At 47.7% G+C, this 25978-nt stretch overlaps 1 protein-coding gene across 2 annotated transcripts in view; it reads right to left on the bottom strand.

Annotated features, from left to right (window-relative positions):
• LOC123758455 (chromatin-remodeling complex ATPase chain Iswi) overlaps window positions 1-25978 on the bottom strand; it is an 89651-nt gene that overhangs the window by 33257 nt on the left and 30416 nt on the right. For both annotated transcript variants that reach the window (XM_045742889.2, XM_045742890.2), the window contains 3 exons: window positions 11719-11825; window positions 8922-9102; window positions 848-1026 (listed from right to left, as the gene is read on the bottom strand). In XM_045742889.2, the coding sequence (XP_045598845.1) occupies window positions 848-1026; window positions 8922-9102; window positions 11719-11825 (467 nt within the window). The remainder of the gene's footprint in view (window positions 1-847; window positions 1027-8921; window positions 9103-11718; window positions 11826-25978) is intronic.

Raw genomic sequence — 25978 nt, 5'->3', positions numbered from 1 at the left:
CTTCGCCCACGTACTACAAATACAAATAATCGCCAACAGAACCTAAACACCTAACCTAACCTAACCTATGCCTATATATGCACAATATGCTAATATATTATAATATTAATTTATATTTGAGAAAATTCTTGTTCTGAATGAACAGCATGTTAAAATTTATGAATGCGTCTGTGGGGGCGACCGCTGGATGTAATGGACTTGAGTCGAGGACGGGTTGCATGTCAACATAGGAACCAAAGCCTGTTTGATCAGGCACCATTTAAAGGTGTTTATCAAGGTCACTCTAGAATAACAGGCATTACTAAGATATCTTGCAGGTTTTAAAGAGGGTACTGACAAGCCTTTAACCCATAATGTTTATAGAAGTGTTTGAATTGTAATTAATGCAACTCAACTTTTTTTTTATCAGACTACAGTATTTATGCACATACTATCAAGCCTCCTAATCTCATGATTTATACTTTGTTTCTTTGTTCCAGTGACAATACTTGCACTTAACTGACAGAAGATGGTTCAAGGAGATCTTTGCAATTAAAACAAACAGCATTTTCAATCCACAATTGTCTTGGTTAGCTTGAATGAATGAATAACATAAACAAAGCTGGGTAATCCCATCAGCAAATGTTTCATATGTGTAACAAGAATTTTAAATATTTAAAATTTTAATTGAGCTTTGAAAGCAAAAATGGAGCAGTTAAGATTTTATAAATGCTAGGGTTCATGCTAGAAAAAACTATTGCAATTAGATTCAGTAAACTTGCATCAGCAACAGACTCTGAAAATCTATTAATATAACATGAAACAGTAAAAATGACAAAGGTCTTAATGTAATAATAAAAGTACCCACCAGTCACGTTGCATTTTTGAAAGCTGAATGTAGACTTTCGTCTCTTTCTTGGGCAAGAGACGCTTTTCCACGTCTGATTTAAGCCTACGTAGCAAGAATGGCTTCAGTACAGCGTGTAGACGTTCAACTAAGGAAGCATCACCCAAGCAGTTGTTGGTATTAAACCAAGAGTCAAAATCCTGCAGAATTATAAATCTCAATATACCACTTAAAAGTATTAAAAAAACAAAACAAAATAAGAAATGGCTTAGACTACTACCAAAAGGCAAGGATAATATGTAGACCCAAACTAAGACAATAAAAAGAGTAAGAAAGGCTACACTAACAAGAAAGGCTATGATGGAGAAATTTACTACAATGCCTTCAAAGACCATGATAATAAGAAAAAGACTACAATAAGCAAGACTTGATTAATAATTTATTTTGTTGAATGCAAATGAAAGTCTTTCTGAGCATGGCACACTTTTACCACCTTTTACCAACTACTACTGGTTCCCTAGACAACAACAACAACAACATGCACAGTGAGGGGCAACTACTACTGGTTCCCTAGACAACAACAACAACAACATGCACAGTGAGGGGCAACTACTACTGGTTCCCTAGACAACAACAACAACATGCACAGTGAGGGGCAACCACTACTGGTTCCCTAGACAACAACAACAACAACATGCACAGTGAGGGGCAACTACTACTGGTTCCCTAGACAACAACAACAACAACATGCACAGTGAGGGGCAACTACTACTGGTTCCCTAGACAACAACAACAACAACATGCACAGTGAGGGGCAACCACTACTGGTTCCCTAGACAACAACAACAACAACATGCACAGTGAGGGGCAACTATTACTGGTTCCCTAGACAACAACAACATGCACAGTGAGGGGCAACTATTACTGGTTCCCTAGACAACAACAACAACATGCACAGTGAGGGGCAACCACTACTGGTTCCCTAGACAACAACAACAACAACATGCACAGTGAGGGGCAACTATTACTGGTTCCCTAGACAACAACAACAACATGCACAGTGAGGGGCAACTACTACTGGTTCCCTAGACAACAACAACAACATGCACAGTGAGGGGCAACCACTACTGGTTCCCTAGACAACAACAACAACATGCACAGTGAGGGGCAACTATTACTGGTTCCCTAGACAACAACAACAACATGCACAGTGAGGGGCAACTACTACTGGTTCCCTAGACAACAACAACAACATGCACAGTGAGGGGCAACCACTACTGGTTCCCTAGACAACAACAACAACATGCACAGTGAGGGGCAACTATTACTGGTTCCCTAGACAACAACAACAACATGCACAGTGAGGGGCAACTATTACTGGTTCCCTAGACAACAACAACAACATGCACAGTGAGGGGCAACTACTACTGGTTCCCTAGACAACAACAACATGCACAGTGAGGGGCAACTATTACTGGTTCCCTAGACAACAACAACAACATGCACAGTGAGGGGCAACTATTACTGGTTCCCTAGACAACAACAACAACATGCACAGTGAGGGGCAACTACTACTGGTTCCCTAGACAACAACAACATGCACAGTGAGGGGCAACTATTACTGGTTCCCTAGACAACAACAACAACATGCACATTGGGCAACTATTACTGGTTCCCTAGACAACAACAACAACATGCACAGTGAGGGGCAACCACTACTGGTTCCCTAGACAACTACAATGTGCACAGTGAGGGTCAGTGATATTGATGAAAAATCTGAATACTTGTTATATTTATTGTAAAAGAAAACATTTGTTTGCACATAATTTTGACACTGATATGTGAGCGTGTACTGAATGTATTCAAGTTAAATTATCATATAACATTAAGTGACAACATATTGAACAATATCAGTGAAAAAAACCAGCGTTGATTGTAATGAAACGCCATTTTCTGGGCGAGATTCAGAGGCTCCTGAAGCTTACCAAGCTGATATGCAGAAGACCAAGACATCAGTCGATTGGAGTTCTTACCTACCGGGGACCACGAGCCAGAACCTGGCCCCCTCAGAGAGGCACAAGGCACTATGGCCTATGGAAGCCCCCCCATGTATTTGAAAGCATTCCATGTCAGCCAGCAACTGAGGTTTGGCAGGCAGAAAGGTAGGCATAATAAAACAAACCCTACATGGTAAAAATCGCTACCAAAACCCTAACAGATAGGCAAAACTCTCAAACTAAAACAAGCAAAAGTCACTAATGCCATTGTGCCAATCATCCGTGCATCTCCCCTCCCCCAGGGAGGGGAAGGTGGGCCCCAGGACTCCACCCTCCTTGCCAGCCGCTACAGCATTCAGTTTTGAGGTCGAACACTAAAAAAAAACACAAAAAAACGCCGACCAGAGGGAGGGTGCCAGGGAGCCTCAGGGGCTCACCCAGAAAATGGTGTTTCATTACATTCAACGCTGGTTTTCTGTGGGGAGCCCATACAGCTTCCTGGAGCTACCTAAACAAAGAAAAGTGACGAGGGGACTTACCCGGGAGGCGGCCGCCACTCGTGTCTCAACTCAAAGTAGAGACAACTGGCTGCAACCTGCAACCCAAAGCAACACACGCCTGACTAAGACCAGGAACTTTGACTAATTGACTAAGTAACGTGCGGCCAGGACACTGTTCTACCCCCAAAATCCTGTGCCAAAATGTCAGCTCAAGACATGTTACCAAACACGGCAGCCAAAGCAGCAAACTTACAAACGTCATGGGCACGAGGATAGACAGCATGCTGGCTAGACTGAATAATCCTGCGGATGACCTGGGAGATCCGAGCTCTGGAACAGGGAACAAGGGAAACCGGGTCAATCCAAAGCGCATCCCCCGGCCACAGTGGTCGTGGCACGCAGGTAACGGTGAACAGCCGCAACTGGACACAACACATGATGGTCTATGATGCTTGGTTGGTCAGGCTGTGGGTCCCAAGGACCCGTGGAAATCCTTGGAAAAACAATCCCGTGCCGAAGGGGCCACCACAAACCGAAGAGGAGAGAGAAAGGGGAGAACCCTGTCCAAGGACCATGACGGCTCAGGCGGCACATGAAGATGTGCCGGAGGCGAGACAAAGCACGAGAAATCTTACAGAATGGAGCGAAAATATCATCCACCCCGAATGAAAGCTGAAGCGGCTCCAACTTAACCAGAACCTGAAATAACAGTTGGACCAGGAGAAAGAGGTACAGGTAACCCCACCTCGACCAGTCCTGCCGAAAGGTGTGTACTGCGACGGCTTCGCAGTCGGGGAAGGGTGCCACATACGCAGGAAGACACCGAGACCACGCCAGCATGAAGAGGTCCACGTCCGGGAGTCCGGGAGTCCGTACATCCAGCAGAGCCAACTGAAGGCGGCAGCGTCGACCGTCCATTCCGTGGACAGGGGAATGAGCTGAGACAGGCCATCCGTCGGGACGTTAGACATTCCCCGGACATGAACCATACGGAAAGTCAAACCCCGAGGATCCAGCAAACTAATCACTCGAAGAGACCAGCCCCAAAGAGCCAAGGACCAAAGAGAACTTCTGTGGTTAAGGCAATGAACCACCAGAGAACAGTCCGAAACGAGCCTGATCATCGAACCCTGAGCGACCCGAACCCTCCGAAGAGATAGCCAAACCGCCACGAACACCCGCACTGTGCTGTGAGCCCAATGGAAGGACGAATCCCACGGGCCTTAGCCGGGCTGGTGAGCAGTGGTCACAAAGCCCTAGCCGAGAGACAACACATCGAGCGAGGGCTCGGGTAGGCGCCAAGGCACTGAACCCAGAAAAACCTGAAGAGGAAGCTGGCAAAGTAACAACTGATGCAAAGCCCCCCCAGGGGCCGAACTCAGCGATCACGAGAGCGGTGGAAGGGAGATCACTGAAGGACAACGTAGTCATCTGAAAATAGGGGCAAGGAATCCAGGTTCATGCAGGACAAGTCCAGAATGAACCTCAGATCAGCATAGTTCCATTTCGGGACTGGAAACAGGCGGGAAACCTACCTAAGCGCACAGCTGGCCCACCTCTACTAGAGGAACCCCAAACCCTGGCACGACCCTTCTGGGAAGGCCCACCACGCCCCCCCCCCCCCCCCCCGAGAACCAACAAGTCCAACATGGGACGACAACTAGACAAAGCCGAAAACGAGAACTGCATGACAGCAGACTCTGCAAACAGCAACAGACAAAAGGGGTGACGAAATCCTAAGAGCCAGAGCCCAAGCGGATTCCAAGGAGAGAGCAAGCACAACCTGTCGACACGCGAGGCGAGAACCAAAAAACAGACACACCTCCTTGAGAATTGGCACAAACAACTTTAACAATGCAGCCAATGCCCAAGCCACTGAGACAAGCGCACCGGACGAAGACCTGGCAACCAGCACGTACACATCCTCCTCACGCCAGTCTGAAAACAGCACGAGAATGGAAAAAATGCAAGACCGAGGCCAAATGCCCAAAGGCTGGCAAATCCTCAGCTACCAAAGCAGCCAAAAGGGAAGACACCTGCACGTGAAGCTGCACAATGCCAACATCCCGAAGAAGCAGAGGAAAACAAGCACTCATTAAGGTGCTCAAACTCGCTCCCCCCACCCAGATAAACCTGTACCATAGTGAAAGTCTCCTGGAAGGAAGGAACCGAAGAACCCAGGGGAACCTGGTACCAAACCCGGGGAGGAACCGAACCCAAATCATATTCGTACAGGGAAGGAAGGTACGAAACCCCCGCCCCTTGCAACAACAAGCCCCACGACAAGGGCAACAACACCCAAGCAAAGTCAAATGGGGCACAGCCCCCACCCCCCCCCACCCCACCCCAAGTCAACTCCACCTCAGCCAAGGAATCCTCCATGCCAGGACCCGGGCCAGAGCCGTCCTCTACACCCTCTACCCCAAAAGAAAAGGCAGTCCAAGGAAAAGGCTAAGAAGGGGGGATTCCGCTTGCAAGACTTGGAAGCCTCGGCAGGAAGAACAGGCGCGAATGCCTCCAACACCGACCCGGAAGGGGCAATCTCCGAAGATTCCCAAGTCTCGCTACCATCTAAACCCCGCCCCGACTCTGAAAACCTCAGACGTTTGGAGCTGGAAGCAAGGGGGGAGGGGTGGAAACAGGATGAACAACACCAACAGGGAAAGGACATGGGAGCGCGGACAAAACCAAAGTTGAAGCGTGTAACGCCCCCAAATCCAGGTCCCTATAACTCAAGTGGGGCAGCCTCGTGGCATCTCGTGGCATCTGGGTGAGCAACCAATCTAGCATGCTGCAGCAACCGATATCGAGCATGCAACGCTGAAGCTGTCTGTGCCCGAACATCAATATCAGAAGACTAGGTAATCTGGAGCACGAGCAAGGAGCAAGACTCACAAGACTTCAGGTCAAAGGTGTCATTGACCCAGCAGGCAGCATGACAGAGGCAAAACTGGTGGGTGTCACCCTGAGACAAGGGGACAGAGCATCCTTCAAACTCGCACTTGGTGAGTTGGAAACCAGAAGACACATCCATAGGTCCAAAGAGCCCCAATGGGGTTTTCAAGGGCCCTTAGGTTGACTGCTAAGGGAAGCCCAGGCAAGGTATTGCTAAGCGACTGGCCCCAAACTACCAAGAGAACTGCTGAAAACCTGGACCCGTGTGATGTGTACAAGCATGGGGGCCTAGCAGAAGACCACCAGTACAACAAAAGGGTGGATAAACCAAGAGGGCAGACCCCCACCAGCCAATATAAACAAATAGAAAAAGAAAACCCCTCGAAAGCACAATGTCCCCAAGAGGAACAGAACCGGCCGCTGTGTATAATGGGAGACAAGCTGCACAATACCTTGTGCCCCTACGACTTTCTACCAAAGACCAAACAGTGGCAACAAAAAAAAAAACTCTGCTTGCCCCAAGGGCAGGCAATTGCTGAGCAGCAAAAGACCCCTAAGAAAGCAGTTCCAGAATGCCCAGTGGAAGATAAGCCCAAGTTGCAAGGCAGTACTTACAGGGCACTTAGGGAAGGTGGCCCTAGGCACATGCAGCCCCAGTGTTGAAGAATTACTCCTAGCCTGCACACCACACAGCAGAAAACACTACAAGGCACAGAACTGCAAGAGTCAGAGGCCAGATTCGACGACCATCACAGTCTACATCAGCCAAGGAACTGAATGATGTAGCGGCATTCAGCGGTTGGGGCCTGCAGGAGGTCCGGGCCCCCACCCCAGGGGTGGGGAATGCCGCCTTCGGGGGTGAGGGAATGTATTTGGAATGCTTCCAAATACATGTGGGTTTCCATAAGCCATTGCGCCTCGTGCCTCTCTGAGGGGCCAGGTTCTGGCTCGTGGTCACCGCAGTTGCTCTGATGTAGTGCATGTCAGAAATTGGATATTTCTAGGCTCATTCACGTCATTGGTAAGTAAAGTTACGTCCCCCCCCCCCATAGTCAGGGAACACATTTCAAAATTTTCTTGTTCCTGTACTAGAAACGTAGTAATAAAAAATGACTACAATAATATTTGTAAAAGCTTGGAATTTTAACAAAATTATTTAATGATATATTTTTTATTCTCCATTCTAAGAACCACACAAGTCTAGAAAATATCCTGGTTGATACCTGGTTGATATCTGGTTGATGGGGTTCTGGGAGTTCTTCTACTCCCCAAGCCCGGCCCAAGGCCAGACTTGACTTGTGAGAATTTTGTCCACCAGGCTGTTGCTTGGAGCAGCCCGCAGGCCCACATACCCACCACAGCCCGGTTGGTCTGGCACTCCTTGAAGGAAACAATCTAGTTTCCTCTTGAAGATATCCACGGTTGTTCCTGTAATATTTCTGATGCTCGCTGGTAGGACGTTGAACAACCGTGGACCTCTGATGTTCATACAGTGTTCTCTGATTGTGCCCATGGCACCTCTGCTCTTCACTGGTTCTATTCTGCATTTTCTTCCATGTCGTTCACTCCAGTACGTTGTTATTTTACTGTGCAGATTTGGGACCTGTCCCTCCAGTATTTTCCATGTGTATATTATTTGGTATCTCTCTCGTCTCCTTTCTAGTAAGTACATTTGGAGAGCTTTGAGATGATCCCAATAATTTAGGTGCTTTATCTCGTCTATGTGTGCCGTATATGTTCTCTGTATTCCCTCAATTTCAGCAATCTCTCCTGCTCTGAAGGATGAAGTGAGTACTGAGCAGTACTCAAGACGGGACAACACAAGTGATTTGAAGAGTACAACCATTGTGATGGGATCTCTGGACTTGAAGGTTCTCGTAATCCATCCTATCATTTTTCTGGCTGACGCAATACTTGCTTGGTTATGTTCCCTAAACGTTAGGTCGTCGGACATCATTATTCCCAAATCCTTGACATGCTGTTTTCCTATATGGGCAGATTCGATTGTGTTTTGTACCCTGTATTATGTTTAAGATCCTCATTTTTGCCGTATCTGAGTACCTGGAATTTATCACCGTTAAACATCATGTTATTTTCTGCTGCCCAATCGAAAACTTTGTTAATATCTGTTTGTAGTTTATTAATGTCTTTAGCAGAGGCAATTTGCATGATGATTTGTTTCATCTGCAAAGGATGACACGTAGCTGTGACTTGTGTTTTTGTCTATATCTGATATGAGAATAAGGAACAGCAGTGGTGCAAGGACTGTACCTTGAGGTACAGAGCTTTTACAGAGCTTCCTGGGAGACATGTTGATACCAAAAGAGATGAACCTGAAACTGGTGGGTTAGCAAAACCTGAAACTCTCCGACACATGACGTTCCAATGTCACAATGGGATAGGTGCCCTTGTTTTCCACAGAACCCTTACCTACTACTGTAATAACATGGAGGCAACCCCTTCCTAATACAGTGATAATGTGTTAATGGAAGGTTTTGTTTTCCCTGGAACCCCTTACCTAATACAGTGACTGTGTCAAACCTGCTTTATCAAAAATAAATAATGAAAACACAGTGTGTCCAACATGTGGAAATAGTCGAGTCAAGATAGCAGGACTTTGGGTCCTTATACACATCTTTTTAATATGACAGTGACCCGATCAAAAAATATTATACTTATACTACTCAAATTTAAAAAACTCACCTCAGATGAGCTGAAGACTTCAGGAAGCAAGAAATTGAGTAGTGACCATAGCTCATGCAGGTTGTTCTGAAGAGGAGTACCCGTCAACAACAAGCGGTTGGTGGTTCTAAACTCTCGAACAATTTCTGAAAGCTTGCTTTTTTCGTTCTTAATGCGATGGGCCTCATCAATAACCATGTACCTGAATTAACAAATCTCTTACTGAACAAATAAAAACTACATAAAAAATGCATGTATCTGTGTAACAACAAGACAAGTTATATTTACACCCAGTACACTGTTCCTCCTTAAACCTTACACCATAATACTGTTACCCCCTCTCACCCTATTCTTCACCAGGTGCCCCCTTATCCATATACCACATTGCTCACACTATTCTTCACCAGGTGCCCCCTTATCCATATACCACATTGCTCACCCTATTCTTCACCAGGTGCCCCCTTATCCATATACAACATTGCTCACACTATTCTTCACCAGGTATCCCCTTACCTATACACCACATTACTTGCCTTATCCTTCACCAGGTACCCTTATCTTACACAACAATTTTGTTCAACTTCAGATCAAAGAACAAATTTAATATTGTCCACAATTAACTGCAAAGTGCAGAGCAAGAAGCATTTATTTGAGTGTTATGGCAGCAGCCCTTGCTTGAGGTTAGGGGTACCTGGATTGTACCTGGAGTAGGTCCAGGGAGTTATTATACATCCCAAACCTGGCCTGGTGGCTTCCTAGCCAAGTCATCTATTGCACATGATGTTAAGGTTAGTGTTTTATGATACATATTATTGTGCTTTGAGGAATGTATTGTTCTCTGAACTTTGTAGCTGAGAGGCAGTGATCAACCACAAGGTTCAGAGTTGGCCTCTGCTCAGTAAGGTACAGTACCACATACTCGGATCACAAGCTCATCAAAGTGCAAACTAACGACAAAACTCGAAATAGGTAAAAAAAAAATAAAAGATCACATAAAAGGGGATATTCAGTGAATTCAATTTTAATAAAAGGATAGATTGGGAAAAACATGGAACTTTCAAACATTCAATGGGAACTGTTCTAAGTAATACAAATCCCACACAAGGAATAGAACAATTAACGGCCAATCAGTGCAAGATGTGTTCCTTTGCGGAAAGTCAGAAAAAAGAACAGGTTAGAATGAGAATGCAGACAGCACAACAGAAAAAAAATAATGAAAATGCCTAAGCAGACAACTATCCCTACAAAGAAAGACTAATTTAAACAGGGAGATTAAAGAAATAGAACTGAGACTGAAGCAATCACATTAGATTGAAGAAATGCAAATAGAAAGCCATGTAAGAGATAAATAAAAAACCAGAGTTGAATGTAAAGAAACGCCATTTTCTGGGCGAGTCCCAGAGGCTCCTCGGAGCTATCCAGGCTGATGTGGATATCCATAACTGGCATTAGTTGATGTGGGTGGAGTTCTATGCCTACCAGGGACTACGAGCCAGAATCTGGCTCCCTCAGAGAGGCATGGAGAGCAATGGCCCATAGAATGCACATGTGAATTTAGAGCATTCTATATCTGCTATCGACTGGGACAGGCACCCAAAAAAGTAAGCACAAAAACCCCCTAATATGGTTAAAAACAACGAAAATAGACAAATGAGTGGACAGAACTCCCCAACTGAAAACGAGCAAACAAGCATGACGTCACACGAGCCGCGCCACATGTCTGTGTACAAAAGTTCCAATATGTACAATAAAATAAAAAAAGTACAATATGTAGTTCCAATCTACAAAAGTGGAAGCAGGGAAGACCCCCTTAATTATAGACCTAAATCATTGACAAGTGTAATAGTCAAAATATTGGAAAAAATAATTAAAACTAAATGGGTAGAACACCTGGAGGAAAACGATATAATATCAGACAGACAGTATGGTTTTCGATCTGGAAGATCCTGTGTAAAGAACTTACTCAGTTTTTATGATCGCGCCATCGAGATTTTACAGGAAAGAGATGGTTGGGTTGACTGCATCTGTCTGGACCTAAAAAAGGCTTTCGACAGAGTTCCCCATAAGAGGTTGTTCTGGAAACTGGAACATATTGGAGGGGTGACAGGTAAGCTACTAATATGGATGAAAAATTTCCTAACTGACAGAAAAATGAAGGCTGTAAGCAGAGGCAAGGTATTGGATTGGAGGAATGTCACGAGTGGAGTACCACAGGGTTCAGTTCTTGCACCGGTAATGTTCATTGTAATGTTCAGGAGTATGAGAACTCCCAGAACCTCATCCAGGTACAGTCCAGGTACACTGCTGTCCGTGCCTATGGACTTTCACGCAAGGATGGCCTCATAATAAAAAAATTTCATTCCTGTGTTTTGTGGAGCATGTTTGTTCTCAGAACTTTCAGTGGAATGATGCCCTTGAAGAGAGGTACAATAACTTATCGTTTTCAAATAATTAGGCACGCTGCCACTATTCCATGCAATTGGTAAATTCTCCACAAACATTTTTTTTTAATATCCACAACATTTAATAATTTCTGAATATAATTAATACTTGCAGCTTTCCCAAATTGAGGTTTCCTTACTGATATATTCGCCTCCTCCATGGATATGTCAGCTGTCCTATGATCCTACACTCTTCTCCCACAATAAAATCAAATGATAAAAATAGCACCTATTTTATCATTCCAACCATTAGGCTTTCAAACACTTTCTACAACAGGAAGAAGCAAGGCTTTTACTGCAACACATTAAATCAAAATCTGTAAACAATAACACAATAAAGTGGACATTATTTAGTTCAACGTGATAAATATACTGACCTCCAATTGAATTTTTTAAAAACGGATTTTTCTCTAATACACATCTCGTAGGAAGTGATGCACACGTCCCACTCTCCGGGCATCATTACCTCCCGGATGAATGTAGACTGCAGAATAAAAGTTATGTTTTATTATTACAGATCAAGGAAGGATGCAAGTTATAGAGCAGACAAAATATGATTGTAAAAGTTTACTGAAAACTATTTTCATATTATATATAATAATTACCCCAGTTGCCACCTCCATGGAGTACCTAAATATTCACTAATGTACAAAAAAAAAAGCATACAATGTAATGAAACGGCATTTTCTGGGTATGCCCCCTGATGCTCCCTGGAGCTATCGGATTGAAATTAGCGATATTAGTCTGGGGCATCAGTTATTCGGAGTTTGTGCCTACCGGGGACCACAAGCCAGAACCTGGTTCCCTCAGAGAGGCCCAAGGAGCAATGGCATATGAAACTCCCTTGTATGAGGGTACAGTATATTCATGTCTGCCATCAACAAGGGTTGAACACCCAGAAGGGCAAGCGCCCCAAAACAGACACCTCCTGGTAGAAACAACTGACACCAGAGACCAAACAGAGGCTAGGAACTCCCCCCAAGGAAAACATGATAACAAATACCACACTGAGTGCTGCTCGTCTGCGGCGACCCCTTCTCCCCCACCGAGCCTGCAGCCTGGGAGCCTTCGGGGCGTACTCAGAAAATGGCATTTCCTTACATTCAACCTGATTTTCTGTATGGAGCCCCCGTTGGCTCCCTGGAGCTAGCTTCCCAAACAGCAAACTTAACACTTTGGCGTACCCCGCGCGCCACCTCTCAACTGTGCGATATGGGATCCAGGGTGTCACAGGAGCGTGCGTAAATTCTGAAAAGTGTATACTCTCTTCAACTTTGTCACCTTAATTCTCGTCTTACGAGATTAAATTTTGTATCATTGTGTTCGCAATAGAATTCTCTACAGCACTAAATGCATATAAACTCCAAAAGCCCGGCTAATTACTTTCAGCTAACAGAGAAAGTGCGAACGAGTTACCCAGGAGCGCACAAACACGATAAAATGTTTTCACTATTTTCACTCTGGTCACCTCAATTTTCGTCCTAGGTCTTTCATTTTGGTCTCAATGGGTTTGCAATAGAATTCTCTAGAGGAACATTAGCATATAAAATAAAAAACCTGGTCACGCTCCAACCGCCGACGAGTTGAAGACGGGCCACGCGTTAGCCGCAAGTGAGCGCTAAGACGCCTTCCAGCTACACTCCCAATTCCCGCCCTTTTCAAGCCTTTCTTTCGCAATTTTCTTCCTGGAAGGGCCTTGTTCATGATCACTATCCATCGTGGAGTAAGCGTAGATAGTTTCTAAAGCCGCAGTAAGAAATATAGCCACGGAAAATAGCCGAAATGTTCACACGTTTGAGATGCGAGGGGAGGCGACATTGGTCACAACAGTGGAGCAAAAACAATGGGCCCAAGGCGTGTGCCAAGCTGCCTGAGGGCCACGAGGCTCAACAAAGAAAATGGGAAGACATCGGCGCGCATTTTAAAACCAGTCCCAAAAAAATCGGATAAAAACCTGATTTTTGGCGATTATTTAAAGTGGATGACGCAATGCTGCGTCATCCTCGGCATTACCGACAGTAAACGGATGACGCAATGCTGCGTCATGCCCGGCGAAAGTGTTAATAATAAAGTTTTCGACTGGGCATCAGAAAATAACATGACGTTTAACAGTGATAAATTCCAGGTACTCAGGTACGGTAAAAATGAGGACCTTAAACATAATACAGAGTACAAAACACAATCAAATGTACCCATAGTAGGAAAACAGCATGTAAAGGATTTGGGAATAATAATGTCTGACGACCTAACATTTAAGGAGCATAACCAAGCAAATATTGCGACAGCCAGAAAAATGATAGGATGGATTACGAGAACTTTCAAATCCAGGGATCCCATCACAATGGTTGTACTCTTCAAGTCACTTGTGTTGTCCTGTCTTGAGTACTGCTCAGTACTCACTTCCCCCTTCAGAGCAGGAGAGATTGCTGAAATAGAGGGAATACAGAGAACATATACGGCACGCATAGACGCAATAAAGCACCTAAATTATTGGGTTCATCTCAAAGCCCTCCAAATGTACTCACTAGAAAGAAGACGAGAGAGATATCAAATAATATACACCTGGAAGATGCTGGAGGGCCAGGTACCAAATCTACACAGTAAAATAACAACGTACTGGAGTGAACGATATGGAAGAAAATGCAGAATAGAACCAGTGAAGAGCAGAGGTTCCATAGGCTCAATCAGAGAACACTTTATAAACATCAGAGGTCCGCGGTTGTTCAACGTCCTCCCAGCAAGCATAAGAAATATTGCCGGAACAACCGTGGATTCTTCAAGAGGAAACTAGATTTATTCCTCCAAGGAGTGCCGGACCAACCGGGCTCTGGTGGGTATGTGGGCCTGCGGGCCACTCCAAGCAACAGCCTGGTGGACCAAACTCTCACAAGTCAAGCCTGGCCTTGGGCCGGGCTTGGGGAGTAGAAGAACTCCCAGAACCCCATCAACCAGGTATCAAACCAGGTATCTAGCAGGAAAAATAGGGACTTACCCGTGAGGCGGCCGCCACATAACTCGCAAAGAAGACCAGAAAACTGGCTGCAACTGCCGACCCAAGGTGACACAAGACCGCTGAGGGCACATTAATGAGGTAACAGGCAGCCAGGACCATGTCCGACCTCCAAAACCCACGTGCCTGAATGTCAACTCAAGACATGTTTCCAAACACAACCGCAAGAGCTGCGACCTTCCAAACATCATGGGCACGAGGGTAAACTGCAGGCTGGCTAGATTTAATAACCCAGTGGACGACCTGAGACACCCGAGCCCTGGAACGGAACGAGTTATACTGGATCAACCCACAGCACGTCCCTGGACACAGAAGCCGAGGTGTGCAGATAAAGACAAAGCCGCAACTGGACACAACACATGATGCACCCAAGCCTGATCAACCAAGCAGCAATAACTCACAGACCCCTCCGGAAGCCAGTCGACTCATACTTCACCAGAAAAGAAGAAAATGGTTGCAAACGAACAAAAGAACAGAAGCACCGGCATCGGAGGAAAGCATGAAGCTCCCCGACCTGACCCCTAGAGGAGAAGGCCAACAAAAATAATACCCTTTGAAAGTAGTCTTGGACCGAAAGGGTCACCACAAACTGAGGAGAAGAGAGAAAGAAGAGCACCCGGTCCAAGAACCAGGACGGCTCCGGCAGCACATGAGAAGGCCGGGAATAGAAAAATGCATGAGAAAGCTCATGAAATGCAGCAGAAGTGACATCCACCCCAACACAAGCTGGAGCGGCTCCGCCATGCCGCACGATACCAGGCAACAGTATCTGGAATAAGATGCCAGTCTTGAAAGGGCCAAGAAAAAAAAGAAAGCAACCCAATCCAAAACCGAAGTCAACCTACGAAGGGAAACGAAGTGGTGAAATGACCGCCAAGAGACTTCATACTGTCGCCAAGAAAAAGACCGCAGGTGGGAACACCATTAGAGAAGCCACCTGATCACCATACAGGTCGCCATGCGCTTTAATTCTTTGAAAAGAATTTCAGTGTTTTTCTGCTTTTTGGGGTTTTAAACATAAAACCAACATTGATTGTAATGAAACACCATTTTCTTGGTGAGTCCCAGAGGCTCCCCAGAGCTATCCAGGCTGATATGGATAACCCTATCTACTGTATTTGCATCAGTCGATGTGGGTGGAGTTCTAGGCCTACCGGGGACCACGAGCCAGAACCTGGCCCCCCTAAGGGAGGCACGAGGAGCAATGGCATATAGAAATGCACATGTGATTTGGAGCATTCTATATCTACCATCGACTGGGACAGGCACCCAGAAAGGTAAGCGCCACAAAACAAACCCATATTCTGGTTAAAAACTACGAAAGTAGCCAAACGAGGTGACAGAGCTCCCCAAATGAAAACGAGCAAGCAAGCATGACATCACACGAGCCACGCCGCATGTCTGCGCAGCTCCCCCCTCCCTGGGAGGGGGAAGGTATAGTCCCAGAACCCCTCGCCGGTGATCCACCCTGCAGTTCCTAGGCTGAATATCAAAATACATAAAAAAACACCGACCGGAGGGGAGGAAGGGTTGCTGGGGAGCCTCCGGTACTCACCCAGAAAATGGTGTTTCATTACATTCAACGCTGGTTTTCTGGGGGGAGCCCCTTCGGCTCCCCGGAGCTACTTCACCAAAGACAAGAACAGAGGGACTCATCTGGGAGGCAGTCGGTGCTCACATCACAACACGAAGTCGAGACAACAGGCTGCAGCCGCCGACCCAAGGCGACACAGGCCCAACTAGGCCCAGGAACATCCACGAGGTAGCGCGCAGCCAGGACCCAGTTCGACCGCCAAAAATCCAGTGCCCGAATGTCAGCCCAAGACATGTTACCAAAGATGGCATCAAGCACAGCAAAGCTATGAATGTCATGGGCACAGGGAAAGACCTCAGGCTGGCTAGGTAGAATGACCCAGTGGACGACTTGAGAGACCCGAACCTGTGAATAGGGAAGAAGGGAAACGGATCAACCCAAAGAGCGACCCCGGCTACAGAGGCCGTGGCGCACAAAGAACAGAGGAGAGCCGCAACTGGACACAAGAAGAGGCACCCATGGCCAACCAACCAAGCAACAACAACCCCCAGGGACCCCTCCGGAAAATAGCCGTCCCAACCCAACCAGAAAAAAGAGAGATGGCTGCAAATGAACAAACCGATCACCAGGACCCAAAGAAGTAGAAACCACAGACAAACAACCAGAACCGAAAGGGCCACAACAAACTGAGGGGAAGAGAGAAAAGAGCACCCTGCCCAAGAGCAGGACGGATCAGGTGGTGCATGAGCAGACCGGAGGTGAACAATGCCCGAGACAGCCCGTGAACAGTGCAGAAGGAACAACAAAACACGGAGCAATCTGCCAGTCCGCACGAGACAGGGCGACAATATGCGGCAAGATGACGGTCCTGAACCACCACAAGAGAAAGACAAGATCATGTCAACAAAAAGTGCAGTACACCTACAAAGAGACAAAAAGAAAAGGAAGAATGGCCAGAAAACCCCATACCGCCGCCGAAACGAAGTACGCAGGTGGGACACCATCAAAGAAGCCAACTGATTACCAAACAGATGGCGATTGACTAGTCAAAAGTACCAGACTTGAAGACTTGAGTAGAAGAACGAACCAGCCCCATCATGGTTCGACCCAACCATTCAAAAGAGGCGGACCCATGGGAAAACCTCTGGGTGCGGACACCGAGCAAGCCGCGCTGGAACCAAGGCTGTCAAGGAACCAAACAGAACATCCGCCAGGGAACGAGGAACCCAAACTGGGGAAAAACCAACCCGGTCGAGCAGGCACCCCCCTCCCCCCAGATCTCCAAAGGAACAACAATAAGCCCGAAAATGGACGACAAGAAGTCGTCGTCTTGCAGAAACTGCCAAACCACAAACTCCGCAAACAGCAAGAACAAGAAGGCAACGAAAATCTAAGAGCCAGGGACCAGGCAGAGGCCAACAAGAAACGAGCACCACAAGTTGAAACGCGAGACGCAAAGCAAAAAACAGACACCACAACCCGCAGGAGCGTCACCACTAGCCCCAGCAAGGCAGAACAAAGCACGCGTCGCTGAGGAAGGAATGAGGAGAACTACGTAAGACATGTACTGTACTGCAACAAAAATGTACTGTCTGGAAAAGGAACACAAAGAAAAACCCGTAGCCAGGGCCATAATCCAAGTGCCCCCTGTCCCAACAAAAAGGAACTGTAGGGGCAGGAATGGGTGACCAGAAGCTACATACACCACCAGACATTGCAACACAGAAACTGGTAGTGACAGACAAGGATAGGAGAAAGAACTCGGATCTATAACAGAACACTGGGACTGTTCCACAACAGGAAACTGAACATGAACATAGCCCAACCTAGCACAAGTATGAGAATAGCCAATATGCACCTACCAAGATACACAACAATGTGTAGTATAGAGGTTGGAATACATTAAAATGCAATGAAAAGACCCCGAAATACGGTCCAAGCACTGGAAGCCAGGGACAAGAAAAGAAGCAATTGGTAACAGGAGGGACATGAACAACCATATACACAGACTTGTAGTGAGGGTAAACAATAAACTCGCCCAAACTCATGTGCTAATGAGAGAAGCAAACTCCACATGAGCACCAATACCCAGTCCTTAATCACAGGAAACATGTCTTCCAACCCATAGGAGGATGATGAGGTGTACATAAGGTGTGTATATACGCATATGTACATAAGGCGTATGTATGTGTATATGTAACATATATATATATATGGGTGCAGTCAGGCACTGAACGATGGTCAATGAATGCGTGTTCAGAGTCCAGAAAAGATCCAGTCGCCGAAAAATAAAACTACAAGTTACCAATTCGGGGGCCGCACCCCAAAGTATAACGAAAAAAAATATAAAACGTACAGGTCAAGGACACATTAAGATGCACGCATAGTGTCCAAGCAACACGGTACAAACAATACCCAACACGAATGCCAACCAGCGCTTGGCTGACAATGTCACCAGACCGTATAATCTCACCTGTAAAGCATAGGCACTATCATGTCATGACACAGCATAGCCATGTAATAGTCTGGGAGCATTGCTAGTGGAGCATGTCCAGAGATGCATATGTAGAAGATTAGGTATAGAGTGTAGAGGCAGAGGTGGCGCCACTCCTAGCCACCCCACACCCGTTAGCAGAGAAAGAATTAGATGTGTTCCCCCATATATAAATTCCAGAGCTCCCCAAGTATCCAGGGGGCAATGACTGGAGAGAGAAAATGAGCGAATGACGTACTACCCGGGAGAAAGTACGCGGAACAACGACACATGTTTACACCAACCAGAAACAAAAACACCCACTGCACATGCGCAGGACACATGAGGTTTGGGTTGCACCACTCGACTCCCGGGGAGGGTGCCAACAAGGTATATGTAATGATAATTAGTAATGTCGAGACAAAGGACGGAAAGAGGCGACTATATATAATAAGTGGAAATAGCATCGAAAGATGATAAATAGTACGGAAGAGGACCGAGTTCTAGAAAAGACTGGAGGTAACATGCAGGACTTCCATCCTGAGCTGTGACTGAGAGCCCGGTCGACTTCCTGGCCCAGTGAGAAAGCTGCCCTTTCTAGATGTATCAGTCACAGAAAGGAACAGAGGCTTCCACACTGCAGTCTACACTAAGGACACTACCCCTACACTACACTACCCCTGTTACCTAGCAGTAAATTAGGTACCTGGGTGTTAGTCAGCTGTCACGGGCTGCTTCCTGGGGGTGGAGGCCTGGTCGAGGACCGGGCCGCGGGGACACTAAAGCCCCGAAATCATCTCAAGATAACCTCAAGATAAGGAAACAAACATAGGAATGTGCCTCAATGCCAATAGATGCTAGACAGATACAAGAGGAGTGTTGTCAACGCTTACGTAGACCGGGCTCTCAGTCACAGCTTAGGATGGAAGCAAGTCGATGAAGAACTCGAAGAATAGTCGATGAATAGGGTAAGGCAGGTCCTAGTCAACAATGGCTTCTCTAACAGTTATGTTGACGTCATAAAAAGAAAGGTGAAACGCCATGCAACCTCTGAAGAGTCAACTAACACAACACCTGTACCCCATATTAGACTGTTTTACAGGAACTTCTTTTTGATGGCTCATAAAACGGAGGAAAGTGTCATGAAAGATATTAATAAGAACGTTATTCCTACAGACAAAAATCAGAAAATACATTTGACAATTTACTACAAAAACAAACAATATGCCAACCTACTCATGAAAAACTCCCCAGACACCAAACAGAAAGCCTTGAAGGAAACCAACGTCGTCTATGCCTTCATATGCCCACTTAGGGACTGTAAGCCCCAAAGAACTCGGTATATAGGCAAGACAACAACATCTCTTTCTAGGCGATTAACAATGCACAAACAACAGGGCTCCATCAAGGAACATATATCTTATATGCATGGGATTTTTCAATTCTTATGATATACCAACATCATATGTCGGCTGGCGCAATTTCATGCAAACAAGTTTTCTCGGCTGGTGCAGTACAGTGGTTAAGCACCCTGGCAAACACTTTGTCTGGCACTGGGGATTTGTTTGGCTTGAGTTTCACTATTTGTTTAATAACATCCTCCCTGGTAACTGGTGAACTAGTCAACGTGTCCTCTTCTCCACCCACATAGACTTGTTTAGCTGAAGGCATAATGTTAAATTCATCTTTAGTAAATACATATAAAATATTTATTGAAAATATTACTTCTCTCTTCATCATTATCAGTTATCTGATAATGATGAGAGTTTTTAATGGACCAATCCTATCCCTAATCTTTTTTTGATATAACTGAAAAAAATCTTTAGGATCTGTCTATGCTTGCCCTGCTATGCAAATTTCATAGTTTCTTTTTTCCCTCCTTATCACCAACATTTTTAACCAATTGGACAAATTCTTGTTCTAAACTGACTTGCCCATTCTTAATCATTTTGTACCAAGCTCTCTTTCTACCTACTGTATAAGGTTCTTCAGATCCTTTGTTATCCATTTGGGGTCGTCATTATTTTATCTATCCATTTTTATGGTATACTATGTTCTACCATACAAAACCCACAGGGGAACAGAAATAGCCTAAGCTACTCTATCCCTTTGAGATGTATTTTTTCTTGTCTCAATAAACATACTTGAACTTGAACCCACAGACATCTGGCAGCATGGGGGAAAATGGGTGAATACACCCCACCAGAGAAAGAAGAGGGGGCGCGAACTGAAGCAAGGCGGAAGCAAACTAACACCCACCCCCCACCCAAATCCCGAAAACCCAAGTTGGGCAGCTCCAGGGCTTCCAAACGGGTAAACAATCTGTCATGTCGCAACACAGAGACCATGCAACACGACCACTGTCGGATTCCACAAAATATCTGATGGGGACCAGTCGAAATGGAGTGCAAGTGGGGAACATGTCCCGCAGGACTCTGGGTCAGAGATGTCAACTGACCCAATGGGCAGAAGGCAGAGGCAGAATGGATGATTGTCACCCAGAGGCAAGGCAATGAGCAGCCTACGAATTCGTACCAGGCGAGAGCAGACTCTGAAGAGATACCATTGTACAACTAAGCTTGCTGGGGTTTTCCAGGGCCTGTAAGGTGAATGTGCCCTACAGGAAGCCCAGGCACTGGGGCCAAATAAGTTGGTAAACACTGTCAAAGCAGTCAATCCAACTGCCAGCAGCTGGAAAAAAAAGCCTTGGGGACAACAGAGAAGGACCACCACCACACCCTTGGCAAAGCCTAATCAGGTGAAAAGCAGAATGCCTCCACCAAAAAAGGCAAAAAAACCAGCGTTGAATGTAATGAAACGCCATTTTCTGGGTGAGCCCCGGAGGCTCCCTGGAGCTTATCGGGCTAATGTATGTTATGTTAGACCGGGACATTAGCTAAAGGAGTTCAGACCTACCAGGGACCAGCGCCAGAACCTGGCCCCTTCAGAGAGGTTTCAGGGAGCAATGGCCCTGGAAAACCCCATATGGTTGGGGGTTTTCCTTATCTGCCATCGACCGGGGTAAGGCACCCAGAAAGGTAGGCGTAACAAAACAAACCCCACATGGTAAGAAACTACAACAAAAACCGAACAGAGAGGTAGAAAACTCCCTACAATCCCAAGGAAACTAGCAAACAAGCAAAGATCACACTTTACTGCCGCGCCGATCGTCCGCGCAGCCCTCCCCACCCCGGGAGGGGGAGGGGGGAGCCCCGGACCTACCGCGCCGGCTGCCAAGCTCCAGTTCGGAAGCTAAGTTTCAACCAACGCGAAAAAACCGCCGACCGGTGGGAGGGAGGGTTTCCAGGGAGCCTCCGGGGCTCACCCAGAAAATGGCGTTTCATTACATTCAACGCTGGTTTTCTGTGGGGAGCCCCTAAGGCTCCCTGGAGCTTCATACCCAAAGAGAAGGAAAAGAAAGGGCTAACCCAGGAGGCGGCCGCCACAAACTCTGCAACGCAAAGCCAAGACAACCGGTCGCAAACCTGCGACCCAAGGCAACAAGAACTCCCAAGAACAGACGCACATATGGATGGGCGGCCAAAAACCTGTGGGACCCACAAATCCCTGCGCCCGAAATGAGCCCGAGACGTCACCAACACAGCAGCAAAAGCTGCAAACGTCTGAACAGCACGGGCGCAAAGACAGACCGCAGGAAGAAGGAAAACACTGCGGACGACCTGGGAGACCCCGAGCCCTGAAAACAGGGAACGAAGGAACCGGATCAACCACAGCGCATCCCCAGGCACGGTACGCCGGCAACAGCAAAAAGCACAACTGGACAACACAGGACGCACCCCCCGGCCAAACCAAACAAGTACCAATACCCCAAGAACCCCTCCGGAAAGCAGCCGTCTCGACCGTCGCCAGGACAGAGAAAGGCTGAACACCAATAAAGCTACCACCAGTACCAAAGAGGAGGAAACTGAAACCGAAGGGGCTACCACAAACTGAGGGGAAGATAAGAAGGCACCCTGAACAAGGACCAGGATGGCTCAGGCGACTCATGAGCAGGCCGGAGGGGAAACAAAACATGAGAAAACGTAATAAACGTCATACTGTCTCCAAGACGAAGCTCGCAGGTGGGACACCGTCAACAAAGCCACCTGAACACCATAGAGATGGTGATACTCGCGTCAAAATACCAGACGCGAAGAGCCAAGGAGAAGGCCGAACCAGTCACGGACAGGACCGATTCGGCCTGCTGAAAGAGGCGAAGCCTCAGGAAAAACGCCCCAGATACGGACACCTATCAAGCAGCGTCTGAAAAGAAGGTCAGGCCGGCCACCATGGAACCATAAGGACTGTTCTCGTGGGAATGGGCTGCAAACCGAGCCAGGACCCGAAGCAACAACTGGACCGGGAGAAGAGGTACAGGTACCCCCACCTCGACCAGGCCTGCCGAAAGCCTCCACCGTGAAGTCCTCGCAGGTGGGAAGGGCGCCACAAAACGGGCGACGCCTAGACCACGCCGACCCGAAGACGTCCATGGCCAGGAGTCCATAAGCCCAACAGAGCCAACAAAACGAATCGGCGACGACTGGCCAACCCACGAAGAGGAATGAACCGAGACAGCTGTCCACCAGGACGCAGGACACACCCCGGACACGAACCACACGGTTAACCAAACCCCCTGTGGTTCCGGCAAGAACCACCAGAGAACAGTCCAAACAGAGCTGAATGGTAGAGTACCTAGTGACCCAAACCCTCCGAAGCGCAAACCAGACAGCCATGAACACCTGAACCGGGCTGTGAGCCCGACGGACAGACAGACTCCATCAACCACGGCCGACCTGGTGAGCACTGGTCACAAAGCCCCAGCCGAGAGACGACCCGTCCGTGAACACATCGAGCGAAGGCTCGGGGAGGTGCCAAGGCACGGAACCCCGAAAACCCCAAGGAGGAAGCTGGTGACGCAGCACCAACACCAGATCCCCAGAGGAACCCAAGGAATGCAAGAGGCGGAAGGGGAGTCTCCGTAGGAACCAACCAACGCCGTAGCCAAACCCGACTCCGCGGGCAGACAAGCACGCCGAAGTGCAAACTCCCGCACAACCGCCCAAGCAACCGCTGAGCAACCCGGGACCCCCTCCTGAACAGCCAAAGGCGGGACCACAGCCGCAGTAACACTTCTGGAGGGAAGACAATGAGGGGCCCAAGAGCCTGAAACAAGGCCCAGGTCCGAACCCGGGACGGAAACAGATGGAAAAACCTCCAGATCACCAGGAAACCAAACCCAGCGATCTGGAAAGAACCATCCCCTGGCGAGCAGACAAGCGGACTGACTGGGAGCCCACTCCAGCCAGTCGTCGAGGTAGGCCAGACACCGAATCTCAGACGCAGACAGGGCACTAAGATCCGGTAAAGATGCAAAGAGTATACCAAGTGCCCGTTACAAAATAGGGAAGGCAATAAAAACAGCAAACCTGAAGCCCCACCACCAAAGCATTATATGACAATCATATTAAGACATTATGACATATGACAATCATTATATGACAATATGACAAGTATAATCAAAGCATTATATGACAAAGAGTGCTGGGAAGACGGGACACCACGAGAGTAGCTCTCATCCTGTAACTACACTTAGGTAAGTACACACAGGTAATTACCAACCGTACTAGCCCCAGAAAAACTGGAGAGGAACGTGCCAAGAAGTGACCTGGAGGTCCAGGGCCACCATCCATGCACCCGGCCCTAACAGAATCCGAACAGGAGACAACAGTCCTCCGAGGAGGGCAGAGGATCCAGGGCACAGACTGAAGTAGTCCAGAAGAACTGCAGACGGGAAAAGCTCATGACTGCAAAGAGCAGACGGGAAAAGCTCACGACTGCAAAAAGCAGACGGGAAGCCCAGAAGGATGGGGTGGAGCGACCACGCCCCACGCACCCACGAAGAGGAAATGACGAAGTGCATGGGAAGAAGCCCACCCCGCCAGCTCTGAACCCCTCCCAAGGGGGAGAAGCCGTCCCCCGACGCCAGCAGAGGCCGGAAGACAACCCAAAGCGCCCACCAACAGCTGGACCAAGCGAGAGGCAACAGAGCAAGCTGCTCCCCCAGCGCCCAGTCAACAGAGAAGGGAACAGAACCCCTTCCGAAAGAAAAAGTACACTACCGAAGTCATGAGGAGAGACTACGGGAATGAAACCACACTTCGCTGGAAGATGAAGTGAGGGGAGACCTGATCACCACATTCAAGATACCCAAGGGAATCGACAGGGTTGATAAGGACAGGCTATGTAACACAAGGGGCACACACACTAGGGGACACAGGTGGAAACTGAGTACCCAAAAGAGCCACAGATAGAATTAATTTTTTGTGTCAGAATGGGAACGGGAAAGCACTAGGAAGTAATGTGGCGACTCCACACACAAGTAACGAGGCTGACCCCCATACAATGTCACATGTAGACATGACAGAGCCCAACAGGCACAGGCACCTATACACCTGTTGATGGACGGTTGAGAGGCAGGACCAAGGAGCCAGAGCGCAACCCCCACAAGCACAACTAGGTGAGGACATATATTGTAAAAGCACAAGCCGCAGACTAGTGGCAGAGAGCACTACGCCGGCCAGGCAAAGAAGGCACAAAACTGCATCAAAAGGCCCACCTCGACAGCAAAACCACAAAGTCCCAGCACAACCACAACATGTGCCAAGACCCAAAAAGCTCAGTCTGCAAGCCAGAAAGACCCCGGAACCCCAAAAGGCAGAACCGGGTCACACGAGGAAACAAAGTCCCCTGAACCCACAAAAGGGGGCCCAAGAGGAAGAAACCTCCAGAACGAAACCAAGGAACCCAAAGGAACCCAGAATCGAACCAGGGAGAGCCCAACCACCACACTTGCCGGCGGAGAACACCACTGAAAGGCAAAGCACAGCCCCCAGCAGAACGCCCTGGGAAAACGGTCCCAACAGACCGAAAACCGAGGGGCAAGGTGTGGGAGCAAGCATACCAGCCAGGGGCACTGAGCCGAAACCCATAGGCTCAGACCCAAAATCAACACCCAAACGTTCCCAGAGGAACAGGCAACGGCAAGAAAACACCAGAAAACAAAGAAATGACAACAGGAGAACAAAAACCCTGAAAAATTTGAAAACTCACCAGAGACGCTCGCTCGCACACCCAGACGCATGTAAACAAACCGCAACGCCGCCCTGGTGGCCACGCCGTGAAACCGGCAGACGAAAATGGCCGCCAGCAGGGGCTGTGACTGACGCTAAATACACAAAAACACGCCAGCAAATGTGGGAAGCTAGCAGACTGGAAGGGCGAAAAACGCCGCCCAACAGCAGAAAAACCCCGGAAGGGGCAAAACCGCCCCAGAACTGCTAGCAGGCAACCCCCACAGCCCCGGGAACCAACAACAGAGGCCCCGGGGCAGAGCCGTCCTCCAAGCCCTCCGCCCTTAAAGAAAAGCAAGAGTCCAAGGGAAAGGCAACAAGAAAGGGCCGCTGGTAAAACCCAGAAGCCTTGGCAGGAGGCACAGGCTCAAACCTCCGTCCCCAACCCAAACGGGGCAGCCCCCGAAAACCGCCCGAGTCTCTGCCGCAACTAAACCCCGCCCCGACCCCGAAACCCGCAGACAGTCCGGAGCCGGGAACATGGAGAGAA

The sequence above is a fragment of the Procambarus clarkii genome, chromosome 11 (genome assembly GCF_040958095.1).
Source record: "Procambarus clarkii isolate CNS0578487 chromosome 11, FALCON_Pclarkii_2.0, whole genome shotgun sequence".
Classification (NCBI taxonomy): Eukaryota; Metazoa; Arthropoda; class Malacostraca; order Decapoda; family Cambaridae; genus Procambarus; species Procambarus clarkii.
Note: the sequence above shows the minus strand (reverse complement) of the source record. Positions and strands in the feature narration are given on the sequence as shown.